At 41.3% G+C, this 23,513-nt stretch overlaps 1 protein-coding gene across 2 annotated transcripts in view; it reads left to right on the plus strand.

The window, feature by feature from the left end:
* Positions 1–23,513, plus strand: part of PID1 (phosphotyrosine interaction domain containing 1) — an 81,966-nt gene that overhangs the window by 12,844 nt on the left and 45,609 nt on the right. Inside the window, exons 1-2 of one of the 2 annotated variants that reach the window (XM_032193753.1) lie at positions 4,412–4,454; positions 18,815–18,961. In XM_032193753.1, coding sequence (XP_032049644.1) covers positions 18,827–18,961 — 135 coding nt within the window. In that variant the 5' untranslated portion in view covers positions 4,412–4,454; positions 18,815–18,826. Of the gene's footprint in view, positions 1–4,411; positions 4,455–18,814; positions 18,962–23,513 lie in introns of those variants that run through there. The other variant, XM_032193752.1, reaches the window with a different exon arrangement.

Genomic DNA, 23,513 nt, shown 5'->3' on the forward strand with positions numbered 1-23,513 from the left:
AACCCTTAACACTATGTGGTTACAAGTATAAATATTTATTCCCAGAACGTAGCTGTAGATATGTGTTAGGATTAATGCTAAATTGTTAGTATTTAGTACTCACTTTAAGTAAAATCAGTTTATCAGACTGCTTCCTTTTTTTCTTTTTAATTGCCAAACGAGTGTGCACAAACAGGGTTCAGATGGCCAGAGCCTCCAGAATCTCATTATCTTAATTGAAAAATGTCAGCCTTTGACATTAATAAATGATTTAGCTAGCACATGATTCAGTCACTGGGGAGAAATGAAATTGGCTGTTACAACCATTCCTCGCTTCTAGATGATAATGATAAGCTACAGCCCACAGCACTTCAGAATTAATAGCTCAGGGCTTAGGACATTATTTTCATATATTAGAACATCTCAATTTCATTGCATTTGGTAACATTTTATTCTGGAATATCTTCATGTAGAAAAAAAGGAAAGGTACATGAAGGAGATCCTCCTTTGCACTCTGATGTTGCCATTCAGCTTTTTACAGTCAGCAGATGTGTTGCCAGTGCTTGGCCTCTTCTTTTCCTTAAAATCAAACTGTTTTGTTTGTGTTGACCATTAAGTGAGGCCACTCTTAATTTACCAGAGGAAATAAGTTGTTTAGTCGGTTTGGGTCTAGCTGTGTATTGAACTACTGCAGTAAACAAGTAACTAATTCTCATCCGAATGCACTCTGCACAGGGATTTTATGGAGTCTTCTGGAAAAGAAAATATTTTTCTGTCTAAAAAGCATTTCCTACCCAGTGACTAGCTGTAAAAGAAACAGCTTGAAAGTATTTCCTGGCTGAAGGAAAGGTTCAGTGCATACTTTTAGTTTGCCATTGTGGTTAACATCAATGTGTGTTTTTCTAGCACTGCTTAAGCTTTCCTCTCTTTTATGTATCCAGAGTTAATAAACATAGGTACAGAAATAACAATCGGAGTCAACCTGCTTGATCTTTTCTTTTCTTTTGGTAGCACCAGTCCTGAGATTTTGCAAAGGGTAATCTGAAGATTCAGGCTTGGCTCTGCTCCTGGCTGAGATCGCTGGTAAAATGCAGACAGCCTTGCTGCTGGAGCAGGGGCCTGAGGCTTGTGGCTTGGCTGGCTGGCTTTTGGTAGTTCGTGTTTTTGTTTGTTTTTTTTTGAGAACTAGATCAGTGCAAGATTTAACACTGGTGTACTGAAGGAGATAAATGGGTGAGGTGAGCCCAGCCAGAGCAGACAGGTATTGCTTTTGCCTTTTGCTTTGTGAAGCTAAAGTGTTGTTTCTTTTAGTTTCTGAGCTGGGTTAGTGAACAGCTGGCAGGAGTGCTAGGAGATGTGTGGCTGTGGGTTTGCACAGTGCAGGTTTTTTGTGCTGTCTCCAGTCAGCAGAGGAAAGTTGGGATTTGCAATATCGCTTTTTCCAGAAAATAGGAAATGGAAGGCAGCAAACACACATGTCCTCAGGTGCACTCAGGTTTTGAACAGAGGGGCTGGGCTTTGCTTCACGCAGCCTGTCTGTTCTGCTGCCACTCTGCAGTGCTGTCATGCTGCAAATGCCTCAGTCCTTGTCCACCCTCCCTGCTGGTCCCTGGCGGAGCTGCTTGCCTTCTTTCAAGTCGTGTATTGCTTCAACCTGACCCTCGTAGCTGGGGACTTCTCTGGAGCCTCATTTCCGTGGATGTGATTGTGTGTAATTTTCCGCCTTAAATTCCTTAAATTATGTGGGTTTTTTTTTTTTTTTTTTTTTTTTTTTTTTTTGTGTGTGTGTGTGTGTGTCTGTTAGTGTTGCAAGCAAAGTCTAAACTGGTGATTCTGGGATGCTCAGAAACCTGGAGGCAAACGAGTTTCTTAATTTTATTCATTGCTTGCACTCTTTCATTCCTGACTGTTTCTGTACTAACAGATGTGTTACAACTTCAAGAGATGTGGGGTTGAAGAGCCATTAAGGTTAGTCACCTCTGTGGTACCAAAAGCTAGGCTAGATAACCTTGGTCGGTTTTTGGCAAAAGTAGGTTTGAAATGGCTTTGAAGGCTGGGTACAGACAGAGCGAAACCCGTAAATATATCCTGTAAATTTGCTCTCCTGAGCTGCAGACTGTCTCCCAGCAGCTCAGGCCTGAAGACTGCGAGCTAGCCGTGCCCTGGGTATCAACACGTGAGTGCCCTGCCGTTACCTTATCACAAAACTGGAGCTAAACCGAGCTGGAAATGGAAAAACCATGTCAATCAAAATAATAACAAGAGGGGCCATGCTCCTAGTAAGTGCTGCAGTGTAACAGTAAATACTTGCATGCTTTTATAGAAATAACAAAGCTCTCATTTCAGCCATGCGCATATTTTTACTTACTGCGAGTAAGCAGCCGCCTGTGCCGAAAGGGCTGTGCTCTGAGCACTAAGTGAAGCCTAACTTCCTGCGGGATAGCATTTGCTAAATATTAAATCATTCGGTGCACATGTATCTCTTCCGGAATTGAAAACATCTTTTATTTATTGGGCTGAGCTGGCAGCCGACACAGAAAGCAGTCTGCGTTTTGTTTATCAATCCACAGAGAAATCCAGTTCTTCGGAGTGTACTTTTCATCTGCCAAGAGCATCAATGGAAAGTTTAACCATCTCCCAGTATCTTTCCTAATTATTTAAACATGGCCATTAAGGAAGACGTTTAATTCTTTAAATAAGGTGCGGAAGGCGTTAGCGAACTGGGGGACATGGTGGAGGATTTAACTCCATGCTCGCTGAGGTTTTGCTGGTGACAGACCACTTGGCTGGTCCCTGGAGGTGCTGCAGACCGGCCTTGCTCGGGAAATCCCATCCCTCGGACCCCTGCCCCTCTCGCCCCATGGGGATGCTGCTGTGGTGGCTGTGGTTTTGGACCATGTGTAGGCTCTTGCTGGGGAAGCCCCGACTGAAAGCATTGCTCTGTGCTGCCATCTACGCAGAGGCTGTTCCGCGAGAAGAAGCAGCCTAGTCCTGACGAGTTCCCTAAGCTATTCCATTCATTTTAATTAGTCTAATTTAAGCTTTGATGTATGCATATAAAAATGGCCCATGATCATTTCAGGACTTGGCTGAAAACCTCTGGTACAGAGCTGTAAATAAACCCATAGCAATGTGTGAATGCTGGAGGGATTCGGATGGATCTTTTCAGATGGTTTTTGTGCCTGTGTTTGGAGGAATGGGAACGTGTAAAAGGTTTTCCTTGCAGCTGAGAAAACTCTAAAAGTCTGCCATTCCATATTTAACTATCAGGGTTTTAGTTATTAGAGTCCTAGCAGGAAGATTTCTTGCGTAAATTGTGACATCCAGGTTCACTAACTGAACACAAGGTTTCTTACTATATGGAATTCATAATTAGTTTGTAATTTGTGCATAGGCATTTCACCCTGGCGGTTTTCTCGCAGTGAATAATTTGCCTTTTATTTGTTGATTTCTTTTTTTTTTTTTTTTTTTTTTTTTTTTTTTTTGGTGAACACAGAACTCCCATTCATGATGGGCACAGCAAATGTAGTAAAACATTATCATAGCTGGGATTTGTTGTACACTATGGATTTATGTCAAGAATGTTAATGATTTGTTTATGAATAAGTGAGCCTGTAGTATTGTGAAACAATATCTGGCAGGGCTGCTGAATGGACATTTTGAAAGCAGAGGATTCTTGAACTGAGTAAGCTGTAGATACTTGTATGTCTCAAGCTAGTCATAAGTAGGCTTATGGATTTTAAACAGAAGTGTTTATTTATCATTATGCATTATCATCTTCTACTGCACTCATCTGCCATATGTATGGGCCACTCAATAACATGCAAAGAGGCTGTCAAGTATTTTTTAAGGATAGTTAATCTCCTTCTAGTAGGCTTTATTTTAAAAATAGCTGTTTTTTTTTCCTTCTTCCTCAAAAAAAAAAAAAAAAAAAAAAAGGCCTTAAGCAGAGCAGTGTGATGTTTGCAGAGTTGCTGGAGATGGGTAATGTACAGTGGGTTTGCAGTGTCTCACTTGCGTGTAGCACCTGGTTTAGCAGAAGAACCACCTGAATTTCCCAGTGAAATTATGGGCACCTGAGCCCAAAGCCTAGGGGCTTGAGTGCTGGGGTTGAACAGCCGGGCTGCTCTGTGGAGCGTGTCTAAACTCTGCCCAAGAAATTATGGCATTTCTTGAAACGGCGTCTTGTACTTTTTAATGAGCTGGGCTATCAGCTCTGTATCACTGGATGGTTAAAATGGAGCAAGAATTGCTTTAACATTAAAACTGTGCCTGGAGGACTTCTCTGAGAAATTGCTTATGATTATTACGTGACTATAATACGGGAAGACAGCTTCACTTCTTTGCTGTGCCTTTTCTCATACTGACTGCAGTTTTGAGAGTTGAAAGGTGGACATGGAAAGCAATGTTCAAATGGGAACGGCTTTGGGAGAACTGCAGTCCTCTCCCCCTTAGAACATGGGTAGGGAAGAGAGGTAAGACACAATTTATTGAGATGCAACTTTTATAGAAGAATTGGGTTTCCTCTAAATAAGGTTTGATTGCGTGCCAAATGGAAAAGCGGCTGAGGCCAGAACACATCAGGCACTGAAATGGAGAAGGATCTCTTCCAAACCGAATGGGCTGGAGGAAAATGAGCTGAGCATTGCTCGCTCCTTCTGCTGTGTGTGCGTACACACATCCGAATAAATGGGAGATACCCTCCTCCGTGACAGCTGAGGATGATGAAGCAGCCGTGGTGGGCAGCCAGGCTGGCTGCAGCCTAACCCAGTACAGGCAGTGACACCCAGGAGTGCTTTACAGGGCCTGGGGCAGGCGGCCGGAGCTGCTGATGGAATTGTCTGGTCTGAACTGGTAATTCAGCAAATATTCAGCCTGCAAGCTTCATTTTGCTCCCGTTCTCCAGTACAGCAGTGCACAGGAAGGGAGGAGGGCACGGAGAGAGGCTGTGGTGGAGCCGATGCACTAATTGTTCTCCATAGGGATGCTTGTGCCCTGCCCTCGCTCAGACCCATACCGCACCATTAAACACTATTAAATACTGGCAGCATAACAGTAAACTGCATTTGTGATTTGTCTACTGTGTAAGCGGAAAAGGCAATCCCAAATCTGCTTCAGGAACATCTTTGTTCTGTTGGCTTGGGAATATCAGTGGTAGTCACCAGAGCCAGTTAATTTCTAACTGCAGTGGTGATAAAACATGAAAGTGGAAATGCTCATGTCATAGGGCAGGAGTTGGAACTAATCACTTTTCCACAGATGCTACAGGGAAAATAGATTACAGCCACAGCCTGGTTTCATGTGCGGGTTGAAGCTGGTTCCCTATTTATACAAGGGATGGAGCACTGCATGGAATACCATGGTCATCAGATGGTACCTAATCTTTATTTCTACAAATAATTATTTTTAAAAATCAGCGTTTCAGCAGATGTACTTGTTGTTTAGCTTTTTCATCATGAAACAGTCGAAAGCTGTTGCCATTCCTTATGGATAAGCACTGCATATGCTCGCCTGCCTTGAACAGAAAACTTTTAGTTTGTGTTCGTGTTTCTGTGGGGAGATGATGTAGCTCTTCAACCTCTGATTTTCCCTGTTGTGCCCTTTGTAGCGTGGATGACACTGAGATGCTTATGATACCCAACCAGCACTTAAAGATGTTGAAAAACAAAACTTGAAACATTTCTGTTATGGTGGTTGCTGGATTGCACCCAGGAGGGAACAGGCTTTGTCGAATGATCAAAGGTCCCCTGCACTCATCAGCTGCTCAGAATGGAGCAGACAGATGTTTATCTATCTGATTGTCTTGTAAAACTGTAGATTTGCCTTGTGCAAATAGCTGTGCATGCAAATCTTTACTGATGTTATTTCTGAGGCTTTTCTAATGTCATCTGAAAATCTGTTCTAGATAGAGAACCTGGGTTCTGAAATAAAATAAAAATCAAACAAGGATACCTTCCACTCCGGAATTCTCCTAAGCCTCAAGATAATGTAGTTGGGTTAAAGGTCAGTATATTGGAGGGGAACTGGTGGTGATTGAGTGATGTGGAGTTCAAGTGCCCCCTCAAAGTCCGTGACTGTGACTAACAGCTCACCCAGACTTTCCACTTCTGGGTTTTTCTGTTTCAAGATTTGCTTCTGGACTGAACTGACACAGATGTATTTGTTTATTTATTTATTTGGAATGACAATGCTTTAGTTGTGGTGGTCTCCCAAGTAACTTTCCAACAGCACCAACACTCTCACAGACTTTCTTTTAAATAAAGGTAAAACTCGGAATGCACGAAGACAATCCTCAGACATCTAGCTTGGGATCAGCCCTCAGGAAGAGAAATATCCATCTCAAGCACTGGGCTCTGACCTTCTGCTGACTTTCCCAAGTGCAGACTGAAGGCAAAACCTTATTCTGTGCCTGTCTGGGGCACTGAGTGCTGCATGTTCTTGAACAGCATGTAGGCAGAGAAAGCTTTGTAGTGGACAGTCTTGGGGATCCCGGCAGTTGCAATGAAAAATCAGCTGGCAGTGCATGGTGGTGAGGTCCTGCATAGCTGTTGCGTTATTCTCTGTGTGCCGTACAGCTTATCTGACAAGCTCTGCGTTGAGGTTCTCTTCTGCTGATGGCACTCGGTCAGAGGAGTTGGACCTCATGATACTAGCTGGTGTTTGCTTCAAGTGCTGCACAAATGATCTTCCCTTTCCAACAGTAGGCAGCTGTAGCAGATGCTATGAGCTAGGCAGTTACTCTTCCTAGAAATGTTTGTGGCAGAGGACGGGAGACTTTCTGGAGTCCCTTCAAAAGCCCCATGTGGATTCTTCTCCCATGGCAGAACTGGGGCTGACTCACACAGAAGCAATGTGAAGGTTCACATTGAATCCCCGTATGCGTGCATCCATCTGCATCGTATCTGCTGCCTACCTGATTACTGTCATATCAGTAAATGGCCAGAATCAGCTTTATATATATTTTTCTTTTCTCCAGATTGCCGTCATTGACATCGCTTATCAGTTTGGCCCAGAGATTTTTTTTGAAGGAGCTGTATGTCCATTATACATGGAAATAGCTTAGATAAGCACAGTTCAAAAGTAGGGCTGCAGCATGAAGAATTGCAAATACAAGAAAAAGTGGATTCTGTGATTGATAACCCTTGGGCTTTGTGGTCAGAATGCAAATAAAAGCTGCAAATCTGAGCAGAGAGACATGCTATAAAAAACATTATCACAAGTTAAGCTGTAGAAGACACATTTCTGCGTGGCAATCTACTGGATTTATTTTGGCAATTATTTATTTGTGGTAGTGGTGTTTGTGAAAATGGAATTTTTAGCAACCTTGTTATAATTATAGAGGACTGAGTATGTAAAGCTGCTCAAACATTTTACATCAGAGTTTGCTTTTTTCAGCCAAATACATGTCTTTTTTGATTAAAATAAATGTCTTTTTTTTTTTTTTTTTTTTTTTTTTTTTTTTCCCCAGAGGAATAACTAATTGGTACTCACAAGATTCAAAACTTCAATATTTTATCAGAGGCACCTAAATTCTTTCCCTCCCTTCTCTTTCAGGGTAAATAATTTAGATTTCAGATGCACTGTGTTTGATAAAAGCCACCTTGTTAACATCTCCCGTAGAATTACAGCGCTGTGCATTTTGAGGGATGCTGGAATAACTGCATCAGTAATGCCTGTAAGTTAAATTGAATGGGGCAAAGGAAGAAGGCAGTAGGGAAATGCTGGGCAGGCAGTTCATTTATTTTAATTTTCCTGGTTCTTTCACATCTGTTTAACTAGCTGCCCAACACATGTACATTGGAGACTGGAAGTGTCTTGGGCATTCGGAATACTTCCATCGCCTTACATTACAGGAGCATATGTTAAATCTGCATCTAGGCAAGCTCAGAGGTTTAAAAGCCCAGGCCCTTTTCCTTGGTTGTTGATGTTCTGTATTATTTCATTTCCCACAAGCCTGAATTGCGTTAAAGTTTTGTTTGTGATAATTGGCAGGGTTTGCACCAGGAAACATTTAAAAAGGAAAATGAACCTTGCCCAATTACGTTCCCGTGTCTCCTGCAACTTCACTGCTTGAAGGTGAACCCACACTCTCAAAGTTCACTGGCTTTTTTTTGGATACAAAATAAAATTCTAGTTGTAAGGTAGCTGAGAAAGGATCGTGTTTAAGGTAACCATCAGTTGTAGGGGTGGGGTGAGAAAAGACGGGGATGTGCTGAGAAGAATGATTTTCCTATTCTGCTTGTCTGCTGATGTGCAGGGTTGTTTATTTTGCAGATGTTTTCTGCATGGAAAACTTGCCAGTCATTGCTGTGTCAGTCAAAACTTGGAGCAGACTGGGCAAAAGTGAGAGTATACTTCCCAGAAAAAGAGGAATCTGTCTTCCCAATGTAAGAGGTTGAACGACGGCCCTTATGCAGGCCTGAGGTCTTAAATTATGCCAGTCTTGCTGGAAGGGAACACTTGGGATAGTTTTGCACTCTTACATTTAATGCAGCTAAATATTAAACAATTAAATATTTCCATCAGTCAATGTGCTTCATTGCATTGGTGATGCTGAATTACAGGTCTGAAATAGCAAGGTCTAGCTACTGCTGTACAAAGCAGGAGTAACGCTAGGTGTAGGTAAACATAGTAGCACATGTAAAGCAGAAGCAAAAAGGGGTCTGGTGCAGGTCCTGTTGCACTTTGTATCTGTTTTGCCCTGTATTTCTGTGGAAGCAGGGATAGTTTTTGCATGGCATAGGGGATTCCTAAAGTCTGGGATTTAGCTGTGAATGAGTACGTGTTTCCAGAATGGAATTACTGGAGTTTGTTTAATCAATTGTGGATTCCTCCAGAGTGACGCTGCAGTGCCTTTGTGAGGAGTTAGCTCTGTTTAATTGGTCCCATATGTATTTGCAGATAGTATATTAACCATGCCTTGGGGGGATAAGGGCTTTTGGTTGAATCTCTTGGTGCATATTTTATTTCTTTTCTGTAGTTTTATTTTTATGTTTTTTTGTTGTTGTTCTAAGAACTGTAGACATGTATATAAGTATAATCACTAGCATTTTGAAACTTAATACTAAGCAGAGGGTTTAGTTAGGCTTCTGCAAAAATACCTGAACTTTGGCAATTAAAGAAGAAACTGAGGTTTTACAGGGAAGCTGGAGTTTCTGAGTATCTCTGGATTTGGGTGCTTAAATTGGGAGACTCGGGAACTTAATCTCCCTTCTCATCAAGCACTAAGGACTTGGCCTTTGAAAATCAGAAAAGTGGAAACATCAGCAAACATTAATTACTTCTGGAAAACCTTGAAAACACCATGCAGATCCAGCCTTTCCATCCGGAGCCCGTGGCTGTGAGAGGGCTGTCCTGCCTGTGGCTGCCATGGGTCGGCACCAGGCAGGGGGAGTGCCGCTCTCAGCCACTTCACTTGAATGATTTTGTGCTGCAAAAAGCAGAGTAATGTTGCATCTGTCTGTTTTGGCTTAACTCAACCAGTAAGGTAGCTGCAGGAGAAACAGGAATGTAAATGAGTTGGTTTGATTTCCTTTTGTAAAGGTTTCTTGGTGCAAATGCTGTCAATTATCCAACTCTAAAGCTTTGCTGAATTAATGAGACACTTTGTGGAAGGGTATTTTTGATCATTTTCTGTAGACTCCCTTACTCCTGACATAGGCTCTCTGGTGTGCTCTTATTCATGGCTTTAAGAAGTGAGAAGACCTCCTGTGTGAAATCTCCTGGGGACAGGGGTTATGCATTTGCACTGCAGTGGGACCCGAGTTTTATCTGTATTCTGGATCTTCAGCCCCAAAGGTTTGTATCGCCGTGAATCCTTCTAGAGGGCCTCCCTGATGAATAATTTGCTGATGGTAGTGAGAAGGATTAATAGTGCAGAGGAGATGAAAGGCCTGTGAGTGTAGGGCTGGCCAGAGAGGACGTGTATGTGTGTGATGGGACAGCAGTGCTGGCCAGACGTGGTTCCTCTGGGTATGCCCTGGAGCATGTCCTGATGGCACTCATGGGGATGTGTGGAGAGAGGGGAGGCTAAAGCCTTCAAGCTTCTTCCTTTGTCTTCTGCAAGGCTGGGGGGATACACATGATAGAGGCTTTCCAAAAAGGAGGGTGACTTGCTGAAGGAGCAGGTCTGTTCACCTGGAGATGGCTTACATCCCTGGGAAGCAGGAGGACCCCTATTCTGAGACCTTTGGGAATGCCAGGCTTTAGTCTGGGGACTGTGTCAGACCCACAAAAGCCATTTCTTTAAAACAGAATCAAAGAGTAACCAGGAGTCAGTGATAAAATGGACAGCTTTAGAGAAAGGAGTGGATTACCATTGTATTATGTCATTAGGATTGTATCACTATCTCATAGCCGTAAATACAAGAATTAATAGACCTGTTACAAAAGTTAATTTGGTTCATATTTATCCAATAATTTTGGCAAGAATTTGGACACTTTTTTTCTGCACAGTGTTAGCAAACATGCATGTACCTAACAAATAAATCAGAGCAAATTCCCTGTTTGGAGCAGACACCTCTGTCATCCGGTCCTTAGCCCTGTCTCAGGAAGCAAGTCCCAGAAAGGCAAGAGGGAGATGAGTGAACTACAGAACTGCCTAACAAGTCATCGATTTATTGCAAAAAGCGAAGGAGATGAGTGAAAGTGACTGAAATGCTTTTTTGTTGTTGTTGTTTTTGAAAGACCTGTATTGGGGAACGCAGTGGCTGTCTGGCAAGTATTGTACAAGATGATCTCGCTCTGCCAGGCTCAGAGTGAGGAGAAAGAATGTTTTAAAGCATCCTCTGACACAGAAATTATTGGAAAGCCTCCAAGAGCAAATTGAAAAAGCAACAACCACCTTCGTGCTGCAGGTTTCCATTGTTTTAATATTGGGCCAGCTATACCAAATAATACCTCTCCTGGAAACACATGTTAGGGGAAAAGTATGTTGGAAAGCAGCTAAGGGGTCAAGCTCAAAATCAAAGTGAATGAACTTGACATATCTATGCCGCTGCATGTCCTATTTTGTTCTTTCCTTTCTTATCAGTTCCTATTTAATTCTATCCACTCTTTCGTTTCCCTTTCTTACCTAAAAAAAAAAAAAAAAAAAAAAAAAAAAAAAGAACAACAAACCAACAAAAAACACCTTTAGTCTTCTCCTGGGCCTGTGCTCTGGTTCCCATTTGGGCTGAAAAGTACAGGGGCTGATAAATACTTGGGTTTGCATGGAGAAATTCTGGCATACTGGTACTTTTGGAAATGTAATCTAGTTAAAAATCAAGGCTTGCATGTGGTCACAGTGCTCTTGGAGAGGTACTGCTGCTCTGGTGATGAGAAGATGAACAGCAGATAAAGAGGATGACTTTAATTTCCTTTAGTTCTGTGCATGGGGGCCATGTTTCCCAGGCTGGTTTTCTTTGACTTCTGAGCATAGCAACACATTGCAAAACCTATTTTACACTTATCAGTAAAACAATAAACTGTCAGAGCCCAAATCCAACTAGATGTAGTTAGTTGTACACCTTCAGTCCACATGCCTAATTTCCACTGAAATAATGGACTGGGAATGTTAATGTTACTGTAATGTTAATAAATAAATAAATAAATAAATAAAAATTATATATCAAAAAAGCTATTGTAGTACTATGGTTTATTTTACTTCCTTCACTGACACTTTAAGGATTTCTAATTTTATTTTCCTGCTTACTGGTGTTCTGAGATACTGACTCTATTACTCCGGTGTGGATCTCTATACTGGGACTTAAGTTTTTTAGCGTTTACAGCTAAACGGGGAGCATGGTCGCTGAATATCCTAGGTATTCAGATTTGCTGAGGTCGGGGGGTTTAGTTTGGCTGAGTGTAGAGAGATGTTAGAGGATCAGTCATGAAATTCTCATCTGGCTCTGAAGTTCCCTGCAGTTCGGAGGGTGTTTGTATCTGGGACTGTGTTTTGTTTGGGCAGCAATCCTGCTGATTGGAATCGCATAAGCTTGGCAACAGGATGGAGGAACCCAGCCAGAGCAAACTCAAAGTACACAGGGTCTGAGAACAAAACGTTTCACATGAATTAAATTGTGAGGAAACAGAAGTTCTTTAAACTTGTAAGAAAACAAGGCAATGTGAGCATCGTCACACATGCAGCTGGGTGATCAGGGGGTATAGATAGGCAGTGCAATTTTTTTTTTTATTTTTAATGGAATCTTCATAGTTGTGGATTTTTAAGGGCTTTGTTTTATCACAGCAGGAAGCAGAATATTTCCCAAGAAGCTGGTATTGCAGTGGGGTGGAATAACTCTCAGCACTTGCATGCAGCAGCATCTTTGCTGAAAGGATTTTTAACACTTAGCTGAATTTGGCTTCTTCTGTACCATGCCCTGCACCTGGGCTTGTATCCCCATCCTGCTTTTCTCTCTACAGACCTATGTCCCTCTTCACTTCACCTACCCATTTTTCCTGTATATTACGGGTTCCTCCATCTGACCTTTAACCTTGCCCTCCTTGTTGTGCTCACCGAATACGGGAGAGGCCCTGGAGAAGTCTTTGTGCCTGGCAGCAGGCAGCAGCGTCTGCATGATGCTGGCTCCTGCTCTCCTGCCACTTCCCTCTCTCCAGTCTCATGCCTTGCTTGCTTTGATGCTGTCTTCTGCTTGGTGTCCTGTCACACAGGTTGGGGCACACCCAGCAGCTGCAGATTACTCTTTTCTGTGCCAAAGTACTCCCTGCTGCCCCGTCTCTCCTCCAGGCTGCTTGGTGGGGGGTGATAGGACCAAGGGACACAAGCAGGGACGTGGTGGCTTGTAGTCTTTCAGTTTCTGTTGTGTGACCACACGGGGTGTGAAGGTCTCTTTGTGACATGATGTTTGCCAGGTGCTTTGCCCCTGGACCGCTGGGAGATGCCATCCCTCGGTGTGGGCATGCAGAGTCACACCATGGGCTGCCTGAGCTCCTGAGCTTCCAAACTGAGTCCCAGGGTCCCTGAAGGTGAATCCATCATATCCTCGTGCCCACTGCTGCTCCTCTGCCATTGAGATGTGAATTCAGACATAATTATCTGCTCTTTAACCTAAATAGCGTTTGTTATCTGAAAGGCATTGGATGGATTTGGTTTGATAGGCTGGCAAAATCCAGCTCTCTTAAGATGCTAGAGGGGATACACTGGAAATAACCAAATTTCTGGATTTAGATCAGTTTCAAGCAGATTATTCAGGCCATATCTGCCTGAGTATAAAGACCTGTGACAGGATCTTGGATTTGTGCATGCCGATCAGTGCTGTGCTATAGAGCAGGCTGCTGATGGGATGATTTCTGACTTTGATAAGCGCTTCCATCCCCTTTGTGGAGGGTTTTATTGTAGTGTTCAGTACAATGTTTATATGAACTGCTAGTACAGGATAAATAAATACTGCACAGTGAAGTTTAACATGGGGAAGAGGAAAGATGTATTTAAAGTGTATTACCAGTATTTGTTTAACAAGAGATGGATCAGATTTGACATTTATCTGTACTGGATTGCATTTGCTTTAAATAAAACAAAGACTTAAAAAGGGTAAGTTTTCATATGAACTGTATCTGAATTCTTCTTTTCTTGCCGAAAATATAGATCTTGAGGTGGGGCGTTCCTTGGGTCACAGCTCTGCTTCCATCAGTGATGGGATAAGTGTACTGCTGAAGGACGATTGTGTTTTCATCTCCTTTATCTATGAGTAAGATAGTGGAGTCTGTTGTACATATGGACTGGATGTGGACTTCAGTAGCCAAATTCCGCTGAGGGAAAGGAAAAAGAACATTTGGACTTACCAAAATTCTTTTGCAGTTCATTGCATTTGGTTTTGCCCTTGTTCTCATAGGCTGCTGTTGCTGTGAGATGCTGTTGAACAGTTTGGGTTTCAAGCCAGAACTAAATTAATTTCAATGATAGAGGAAGTGCTTGCACACAGTAGTACATCTCTGAGGTTATTTTTGACTCTTCCCAGTGACTGATCTTTTGCTATTGCTCTAATGTGGATTTCATCTGGCAGTTTTCTTATAGGTGCTGTAGAAGGTTGAGTTTTGCTTCTCATTTTGGCATATCCCTATTTCAGAGGCTTTTAACACGTTAACACCCTACCAGTTTGGGGTTTGCAATACTGTTCATTCAACGTGTGTCTTTGGCAAAATTTGGCAGAAGATATGAAGTATCACATTTCCAGATGAGCTGATGCAGCTGAATGTTGGTTATAACACTGATGTTAGGAGATAATGGGGGCTGAGGGCTATGGGCCTGAAAACTTTGTTACACTCACAGCGTCACAACCCATATAGCCTGTAAACTGAGTCCATTTTTGCTGCATTACAGATTACAATGAGTTATGGTCCCATTTTTTGTGACTCATATATACATATATATGAGTCACAAAATATATATATATATGCACATGCAACATATAATACTTTCTTACTTGTATTTATTGAATTTGAGTTTATTTCCGTCGCCTGATAGAAAATAAAAGGATCTCCTAGCCCAGTCTTGGCTAGTGAGTACTCAATATTGTAAACAACAGCATCTGTTTAGTTATGACCTAAAAATGAAGAGCTGTGCAGAGGCATTAAGCATTATTATTACAGACTGTCAGTGCCTACTTTTCTCCTCAAAGACACATTTAATTGTATAGTATCAGAGTTTTCTCCAAGCCATTTGGCCTGGGTTGTGGAAAAGGCCATATTTTTGCTGACAAATTAAACCAAAACGCTGCTAATTTTTTTAACAGCAACAGAAATTAAACTTGGACTAAATGCATAGTAACCTAAAATTTGCAAATTGAATGTTGTAAAATAGTTATTCTAGAGCTAAAACATGAATGTTGAGTTGATAAAATATATTGAAACTATTCAGAAGTACTTGATTCTTATGTTGAATTAACATGTAGCTAGGTGAGTTATTGATAATGAAATTTTCACTGCAATACAGAGCACTTACCAAGGAGGAAAGAATCTTTCGTACCTTTGTAGTGACAATCATGGCCTGCTAAGAGTTTGGGCTACCAGTTGTACACTGTCCCATTTTCTTCTATAGGGGGAGACAATGCCATTGGTATTGGTAACTAAGCAAAACAAAATGATGGAACTTGAATAGCTGAATAAGCAAAACCATGGTTTTATATTAAGATAAATTTTCAATATTAGTAGGGTCTTTACTTAAATTTCACACTGAATGGTTTTATGTTCAGCAAGTAGGAAAAATACAATGCTAATTACAGCTCTGATCATTTCTTTGGCAATTCAGCTATTTTGTTTGCTCAAAGAATTTCAAAACTTGCTGCCAATTTCTTATTGCTGCGTTGCTCCTCACATTTCTTTCGAACATAAAGTCTGTATCAGTAGCACCATCTAAATGGATAAAGGATGAATGATGTGCAGTTGCGAGCTGCTATATTCGTGCCAGTTAAGAATCTCTTCTTTTGATGTTCAGTTTAAGAGCTACCAAGTGAAGCTAGCGGTTCTGGCACATAAAATGTGAATGCTATAATGTTCTCTGAACCTTTATTTACTGAATTGCCAAAGTCATGCTTTTCAAGAACGTTGTGAACTTAAAGCACTTTAAAGAAATATTTTGGGTTCACAGCAGTGGAGAGCTAACGCTTTTTACTCAAAAAATACATTGGCTACTGTTATATGTCAGCATTTGCCAACAGTTTCCGGAGGAGATGCCAGTTTGGAGTGGAAACTAAGAAATGGATTCAGCGAAGCACTTTATCCTGTTCTTGGCTTAAAGCACATGAATAAAACCATTGACTACCCACGTGTGCTTTACTGGGACTGCTCACATAGTGAAAGTTAGGCACGTGTTTAAATAACTTGCTTATTTGGGGTCTCACTGCGTGATGTCTTGCTGGCAGAGTCTTGATTTTCTTATGGCAACCAAAGTATGACCTGTACACAGGGAGTACAGCATTGTCTGCACCAGCCACAGAGTCCAAAGCAAAAGGATATTTCTGTGTCCACCCCTAGTCGGTCCTGCATTTCTCTGGCAACCAGTTATCTATCTGCTGCCAATTGTGCTCTAGTGTTTTTGGCATTCAACCACTCCAACTTGCTGCTCATGCAAGTATTGAATTCTCTTTGTAAGGCGGAGAGTAGGCTTTTCCTTGTTTAAGACTGTATATGTGGCTGTTAAAACATGAAAAAAAAAAAAAAAAAAAAAAAAAAAAAGTAGTTTATTGTCATATCTTTCCTCATTTTGGTCAAATTTTGCCCTCTACAATGTTGTTGGTAGTCCCACTGAAGTTGATAGAGATGCTAGCAGAGGAGAGGCACAATACCAAAGAACCAGCTCAATGCTCTGGAGCCAAATGGAGGTTTTTCATCTGTTGAATATCTAATGGAAGCAGTGTTCTTTATTTAAGAACCTCTGTAAACAGCTCATCAATGCAAATGCAGCTATTCCAGCGTGCTGGGAGGGAGAAGTGCTGTGGTGCTCCTGAGGGTCGGTCCCAGGCTGGGGTCATCCCAGCCCTCACAACCAGCCTCCAGCATGGTCTCCTTTCTACATATTTCCTCCAGAAATACAATTTTTGCAGCAAGTTAGCCAATCTAGAGCCTGTATACAAGAGCAGTACAAGCTATGGCAGTTGTAGGAGATAGCAGTTACTTGATGGGCCCAGCGGGCCCAGTAGGCCCAGTGCTGTGGTTGGTAATCAGCAGTGCTCCATCAAACCCAGGATCTCAGACTGAGCTGGCTTTATGCTCCTCGGGGCTGGCAAGCTATTGTCTGGCCTCTGCTAACAGCTTTGCCAGAGAAGCCTAGGAAACTCCAAACAAAAGGCTGCTAATCGGAACTGAAAGGTGAAATGGAATAGGTTCTCTCCATGAGTTCAGTAATTCTGGCTGGCAAAGAGCACTGTTATCTTCAGAAACATGTGTCAAAGCAAAGAATATTCTTCAATTCTTCAATGTATAATCATCTTAAACAGAGTTCTCTCTCTCTTTTTTTTTTTTTTTTTTTTCTGGAGATGTGTTTGGGAGAGTGAATGGGATAACACGTAATATGAGCCAGATGAAAAATAGTATGAGTACATTTTTTCACTGGAATGGAAACTTGAACGCTTGCATAAACTGCACAGAGGCTCTGAAGTATTATTGTAACAGGCTGTAACTTCATGCATGAGGTAGGAAAGCAAGTATTATTGTCACAGGCGGTTAGTGTTTGTGCCCTGAATATGCTTACAAGAGTGTTGAAAAAGCTGTAGATCTAGGATCGTAACAATTATTCGATACAGACACTGATGAGGTAAGGATTAAATTGTTTCAGAGGTATATTGTTTTAACAGGCTTTCAGTTAGCTAATGATAAAGTATTTATGAATTACATAGGAGGTTAATTTCCAAGAAACTCTCATGAATTTTCAATGGAAAACTTGAATCCACAAAAATCTGTATGAAAACATTGTAAAATCCAAATGGTTGGATTCATCCCTTGTGTATAAATAAAATATTTAATAAGCACTCTCCTCACCTAAAGCACAGAACTGAAAAGCAAGGACCCAATTTAAATTTCTAGCTCTGATAGAGCCTTCATGTATGGTTCTGGGAAATCACTTAGCGACTCTTTTTCTGCAGACCAGACCCCGTACTGTTCCTCTGCCTTACAGAGGTTAAGGGGAGGCAGAGGAAACGAGTGGTTGCAAAACAAATTAAGAATCTCCCATCAAAAGTCAGAGCATACTGTTTGGTTTTGATAAAAAAGCAAAAACAAAAACAAAACAAAACAAAAACCTAAAGAGTAAAAAATAAAAAAGGAGATATTGCACATACGTATAATAGCTGCTGATTTATAAGAGTCAAGTTATGAAGCTTTAACAAATGCATATTTCTTCAGACAGAACTGTAGTATATTTCTAGTTGGAATATGACATTAATTTGTTTTGTATCTGTATAGTTTACCCTTTAAATACATTTTAGCAAGCAAAAATATTTAGTTTCTCAAATCAAGGTCAGTTCAAAGAAATATCTAAACATTGAAAAAAATCTTTAAATCTTCTGATTCTCCAAAATTGATTTAGAAACTTTTCATGGATTGACTTTCTTCACTTAAGCAATTACTGAGAAATTTTTAATTCAACAGTGTTAATGTTCACTTGGCTAGTTCTTCTTCCAAGTCTGGGAAATTTTATTGTTTGTTGTAGCAAGTGGCAAGTTTTTAATGACATCCATTTGTTATGTACTTGTAGTGGTATTTACGTTGGAGACTACGGGAGACATTGGAGACAACTGCTTACAAAGCAGGATGATTTAAAATTCATAGGCTAAAGGCAAACTGATGAGGCATTCAGCTTGGCAGGAATGGTAACTTCTTCTAGCCTCAATGGGATGACATTTAAGTACAGATGATAGAAAACAAGAAAGGTTGAAACAGTAGTTTTTTGAATGGTCTTTGATCACCTGTTCTTTCCTCCATATTGTCATTAGTAGTGGAACTGGGTCTAAGAGCAGTTTTTGTAATGTGCCTGGGAGTGATTAGAGGTTGAATATAGACCCTTTTTGGGACATATGTAGATTTTCGTATTAATTTGGCAAATTTGGAAATATTTTCTTTGCTCAAAATGGCTAAATCATCTCATTTTGTGTGTGTATATCCTTTGAATTAAAAACAGTCTCCAAACTGCTAATTATAGTAAGAGACATTCACTTTATTAAGTTATAAAGCTTCTTCGAGGTCTCTTCCAACCTAGAAATTCTGTGATTCTGTGATTCACTCCCCCCATGGAAACTTCCAAGGCATTGAATAGCAAGCACAACATGCAGACAGGTCCAACTATTATCTCTCATTTTTCTGCACCAGAATGCAATGTAATTGCTTTTGTTTCTCTGTTCAGCACTTTCAGACCATGTTAAAGACCAAGCTGAATGTCCTAACTCTTCGGAAGGAACCTCTCCCGACAGTGATCTTCCATGAACCAGAAGCCATTGAGCTGTGTACCACAACACCCCTCATGAAGACCCGGACTCACACTGGATGCAAGGTACTTGCAAGCAAAAACTTAAGGAATGAGACCACTGTGGAATTGTCCCATATACGTAAGAGGAATCTAAAGAGCCCAAAGTAACCAACGTGGTAATTCTGGAAACCCCATTAACTACTACTATTACCATAAGGTTTCTAAATCAAAAATGTCATTAGGGGGTTTCTGAAAAAAATCTGGGCTTCAGTGATAAATGTGGTTGAGGTGTGTGGCTCAACACAAATAGAAAATTCTTGACAGCCTCCCAGAAACATTTCTTGCTGTAAACACAGCAGTTGCTTTCTGTAAGTGCTAGTGCTGAGATGGGAGATAAAGAGCCAAGTGCTGCGTATTTGTGTTTAGCAAGCTGTACTATCAGAGGTATAAAACTACTGAAATAGGGTTGCAGATTAAAATTCAAGGTTGGTTATAAAAAAAAAAAAAAAAGAAAAAAAAGTTGGGGAGCAGTTAGATCATCATTTGGTTAAGAAAGAACATGAATTTGCCTACTTACATCAAAGCAGCTTCGGAAAAAGCTCTGCTGCTTTAAAGTTTAATGGCTTAAGAACTCCAAGTGCATTCTTCTGTGGAAAGAAACCATATAATAAAGCAAACAAATCTACTCTGTGTGTACCTTGTGTTGGAGCTGTCTAGTGTCATGGCAGAGCTCGCCTCACGTCACACACAGGCAGCCTGAGCCAGGTCAAAGTTTGGCCTGTACTGCCCTTTGCGGGGCTCAGCAGCCAAGTCCACTTTGCCTGCCTCAGGTGGTGGTCATGTGGAGAACCCACATAGCCTTAAGGGTCTCCAAAAACAGAGAGAACTGGGTTTGAGCCTCTGTAAAGCATCAGATGTAGAGGAGCAATTCTCTGATGCTGCAAGTGCCAGGTAAGGTCCAAAGTGCAAGTAACTGTCATAACGCTCTGTTCTGTGTGTATGTGTGCACACATACACAGACACTCCTCCTGAGCAGTTGTCTTGTTGAAGGATCTGATGGGACTGCAATGGGGTTGAAATAAGTTGCTTCCTGGTGAAATCCCCTGCTTTTTGTAGCATACTATGCACATGGCGTGGGCTGTGAGTGTGTCATAAAGGGCTGTGCTCTGACACCTCCAGGTCTGGCACTTCCTCAGCAAAGTTCCTTGTGGGGAAGTGTTATTTTTGTTTGACTGTCTGCCTGCCACGATAGCTGAGAAACAAGACCACTGCCGGGTATTGAAGCAGCGCTGCCCTATGCTGATGTGGTGGAGCACAGAGCAAGTAACCCTAATATGCTTTGTATGGTAGCACGTAGCATCTGCTCTTCCGTGCTGATGTCTTTTGTCCTTTATGTTGACACCTAATGAATTTTTAGAGAATATTAGCTATCATAAAAACGTTTCACAAAGTATCTGGTTTTCACCCCTAGTGAGAGAGAGTTCAAACATAATAACGCTTTCTGAAATCAGTTTACCTCTGTGAATGTGTGCAGAATTTAAATGAGCCTTTTTATTTAACCTATAGTCCTTGAACTGAAAAGACGGATTGCAGAGATTGCAGAGAGATGTTGAACCACTCAGTGAGGAAAATCTCATTCTATATTTAGAGGTCTTTTTTATTTATTCATTTATTTTTCATGCAATATATCATAGTAGTGGTGACTAGGGAACATCTGCTGCCACAATGTTCCCCTTTTCCTCCCTGTACCAGTTTTGCTTTCTCCCCTTCCTCCAGTAGCCAGTCAGTAGCCACTGACCTCCTGTCAATGCCAGAGCATTACAGGGATGGTTTTGGGGACATGCCAACCTCCGTTTATCAATTCAACAATTGTGAGTTCCAGTACTTTGACCGGGAAGATGATTCTACATCTGTGTTGTTCCTATGGCTAAGAAATCCTCTGTAGTTGTTAACTAAAGTGCTCCAATTTTACCCACTCTCTCTAGTCACAATCTTTTAAATTTTTTTCCCCCTGACTAAATATATTCTTCTCTAAGGGAGCTTACATCCTCCAGCTATTTCTAGGTAATTAGCCTTTCTCTCCTCTTTCCCCTCTGATTATTAGTTTCTTGCTGAGTGAAGCGATAATAGTGTTGCCATAACAAAGCCAATATTTTATAACATGAGTTTTCGCTCTATGGGGTCTGATGCATCACTGTTACTCCAGGCATAAGTGGGGGAGATGCTGCAGTGTTGCTGGTACCACTGAGGCTCTGCGGTTTGGAGACATAAGCTTTTCAGGCTAGAGCGAAGTACCCAGTTTTTACTTTCTTGCATGAGTCATACCCTTTTGATCCTTAATTGTTTTACTCCTCTTGACTGAAATTCCTCCAATTTTTCTGTGTAATCCCATTAATGAGATAGCATCATTCTTCTGACAGAGGCTTCAGACATCTCATTTTATTGCACTGTTTTAACATAAGCCTCAGCTGGCACCATCACGTTATGGGAACTTGACACATGCAATTGCTTTGCTGTTCAGAGGTCTGGGCATTGGTTTTCTTATGTGATTGCTCTTTTTCTTGTCCTTTCATCACAAGACAAGCTTCTCTTTTTCTTTCTTTCAGCATTAGCTGCTGAATCCCAAAGAAACAAAACTTCTCTGCTGAGATCCAATCTCATTCTGTAATTGAATGTGATGGCTTTAAGAACAGCAGAGAAATGTCTTGCTTTAACTAATTCAGGCAGAACCCCCACAAAACCTAGAAAATTAAATAAATTAAAAAAAATACTTCCCATTTCTCCACAGTTCCAGATCTGATGCAACTTCACTGCCATTGTGTTTCCTGAAATATATTTTTTACTCACAGCAGAAGGCTTCAGACTCATTCCTCCAATCACTGCACATCCACACCTGCCTGCCTGGGCTGGCTGCACTGTTGCCATTCCCACCCTGCCAGCCTTGGCATGATTTCACCAAACAGGAGAGAGCAGATACTGTTTGCACTGATTTGCAGCACAGGGCTGTATGCTCACATGTTTCAGGGCTTGTGATGCTGGTTGCTCACTAAGGCAGCAGTTGACTCGAAGGCTGCAGTTCCCAGGGGGCATCTTCTTGCCCTCCTTCACCTCCATTCCACACCAGCCGTGTTCCCAAATGGGGAGTGACAGACCCACACCCTGGGGTTGCACCGTCACAGTCCCACTCAGCAGGGTTTCTGGGCTCAATGAAGCATTCAGACCCTTGTGAAGGAGGTCCTTTGCTTTTGTTTGAGTCACAGTGTATGTTAGGTGGGAGGCAGGTCTTGGGCTCTGGAGGAATCCCAGCCCTGGCTGAGTCCCCATGTGCTGCCTGCTTCTTCCCTACAATGGATGTGGGGTTTGAGTGCTGGTGCACCAAGCATCATTGGTGGTAGCTGGCCTGAAGAATGAAAAATCCCAACTGGCTTACTGTAAACCTGTAAATAGCAAGTCTCAGCTTAAGCTAAACCACCTTGTGCTTCAGAAGGACACAAAATAGTAAGAACAAATCTTCTGTTCTGCCCAGCTGGACCACATTTTCCAATCATGGGCTCCTAATTTGCTGTTACTTAAATTGAGCATGTTTGTGTATACAGGCATGAGTGCCATTTAGATGCATTCAAAAATGTGTCTGTCCTTGTTCAGATCCTAAGGCTTTTGATTTAACTGTGTTTGTGTGACTTGTAGGTCTTACATGTCAAATGCGCTCTTGTGTTGTAGCTGGAAACTTCTTCTTGCCTTATCACAGCACTAACTACTGCCAGATGGAGACTGAAAATCTGGAACACCTCCAGAAAATAAGTCTCTGTCTGCTCAGAAATGTGTGCTTTCTCTGTGACTTAACAGATTTCGTTTAAGTTCTGTGTGTTTTATTCTTCCTTAATGTCCTCATTGGCTTATGCTGATCCTAATGCTTCATGATTTCTGTCCCTTTCAGCTATGGTGCTGGTGTGAAGGGAACTGCCTGAATGACTCCCTCTCTATTGCTATAGCTTTTCCAGGCACCGCTGTATTAATGCAAAAGGACAGAGGTTAAAAATGGTGACTCCGATTTTTCAAGTGGTGTCATAGGTTTAAGGTTTAGCTTTTTTTTTTTTTTTTTTTTTTTTTATATATATATATATTGGAAGGCTCTTCAAAGTGAAGTCAGTGCTGAATAATCAGTAGCTAACTGTAATCCACCTGGATAATGTGATCTTACTCCTTCAGTTCCCACCAGTGGATAAGCTTTTCTCAGCAGCATGGGAGGCTGTGATGAGAGAAACATAAACAGTGCAAATAATTACATTCTTAAGAGAATGCTTTTATTAAATGGCAAAACATATATTCAGGATGTGGTGTTTACAGGCACAATACACATTGCTTGCTTGTCTTATTGCATACAGTTGTTAAGGTTATTTATTCAGGCTTTGTGTATGATGTTGAAATTTCTGTGGTGGTATATCTTAGTTTAAGATTGCTAAACAAGATTTAGTCAATTTGCATACATTGCATTACAGCAATACTGGTGTTTTAAAATCAAATCTTGTACATATTGATAGAGAGTTTAAAAAAAAAATCAAGCTAAGGATTAATACCAATAACTGGAATTCGGTCTTTTTGTATAGCTTAATCATTTTGCTTACAAGGGGGAAAA

This window comes from Aythya fuligula, chromosome 9 (genome assembly GCF_009819795.1).
Source record: "Aythya fuligula isolate bAytFul2 chromosome 9, bAytFul2.pri, whole genome shotgun sequence".
Taxonomy (NCBI): domain Eukaryota; kingdom Metazoa; phylum Chordata; class Aves; order Anseriformes; family Anatidae; genus Aythya; species Aythya fuligula.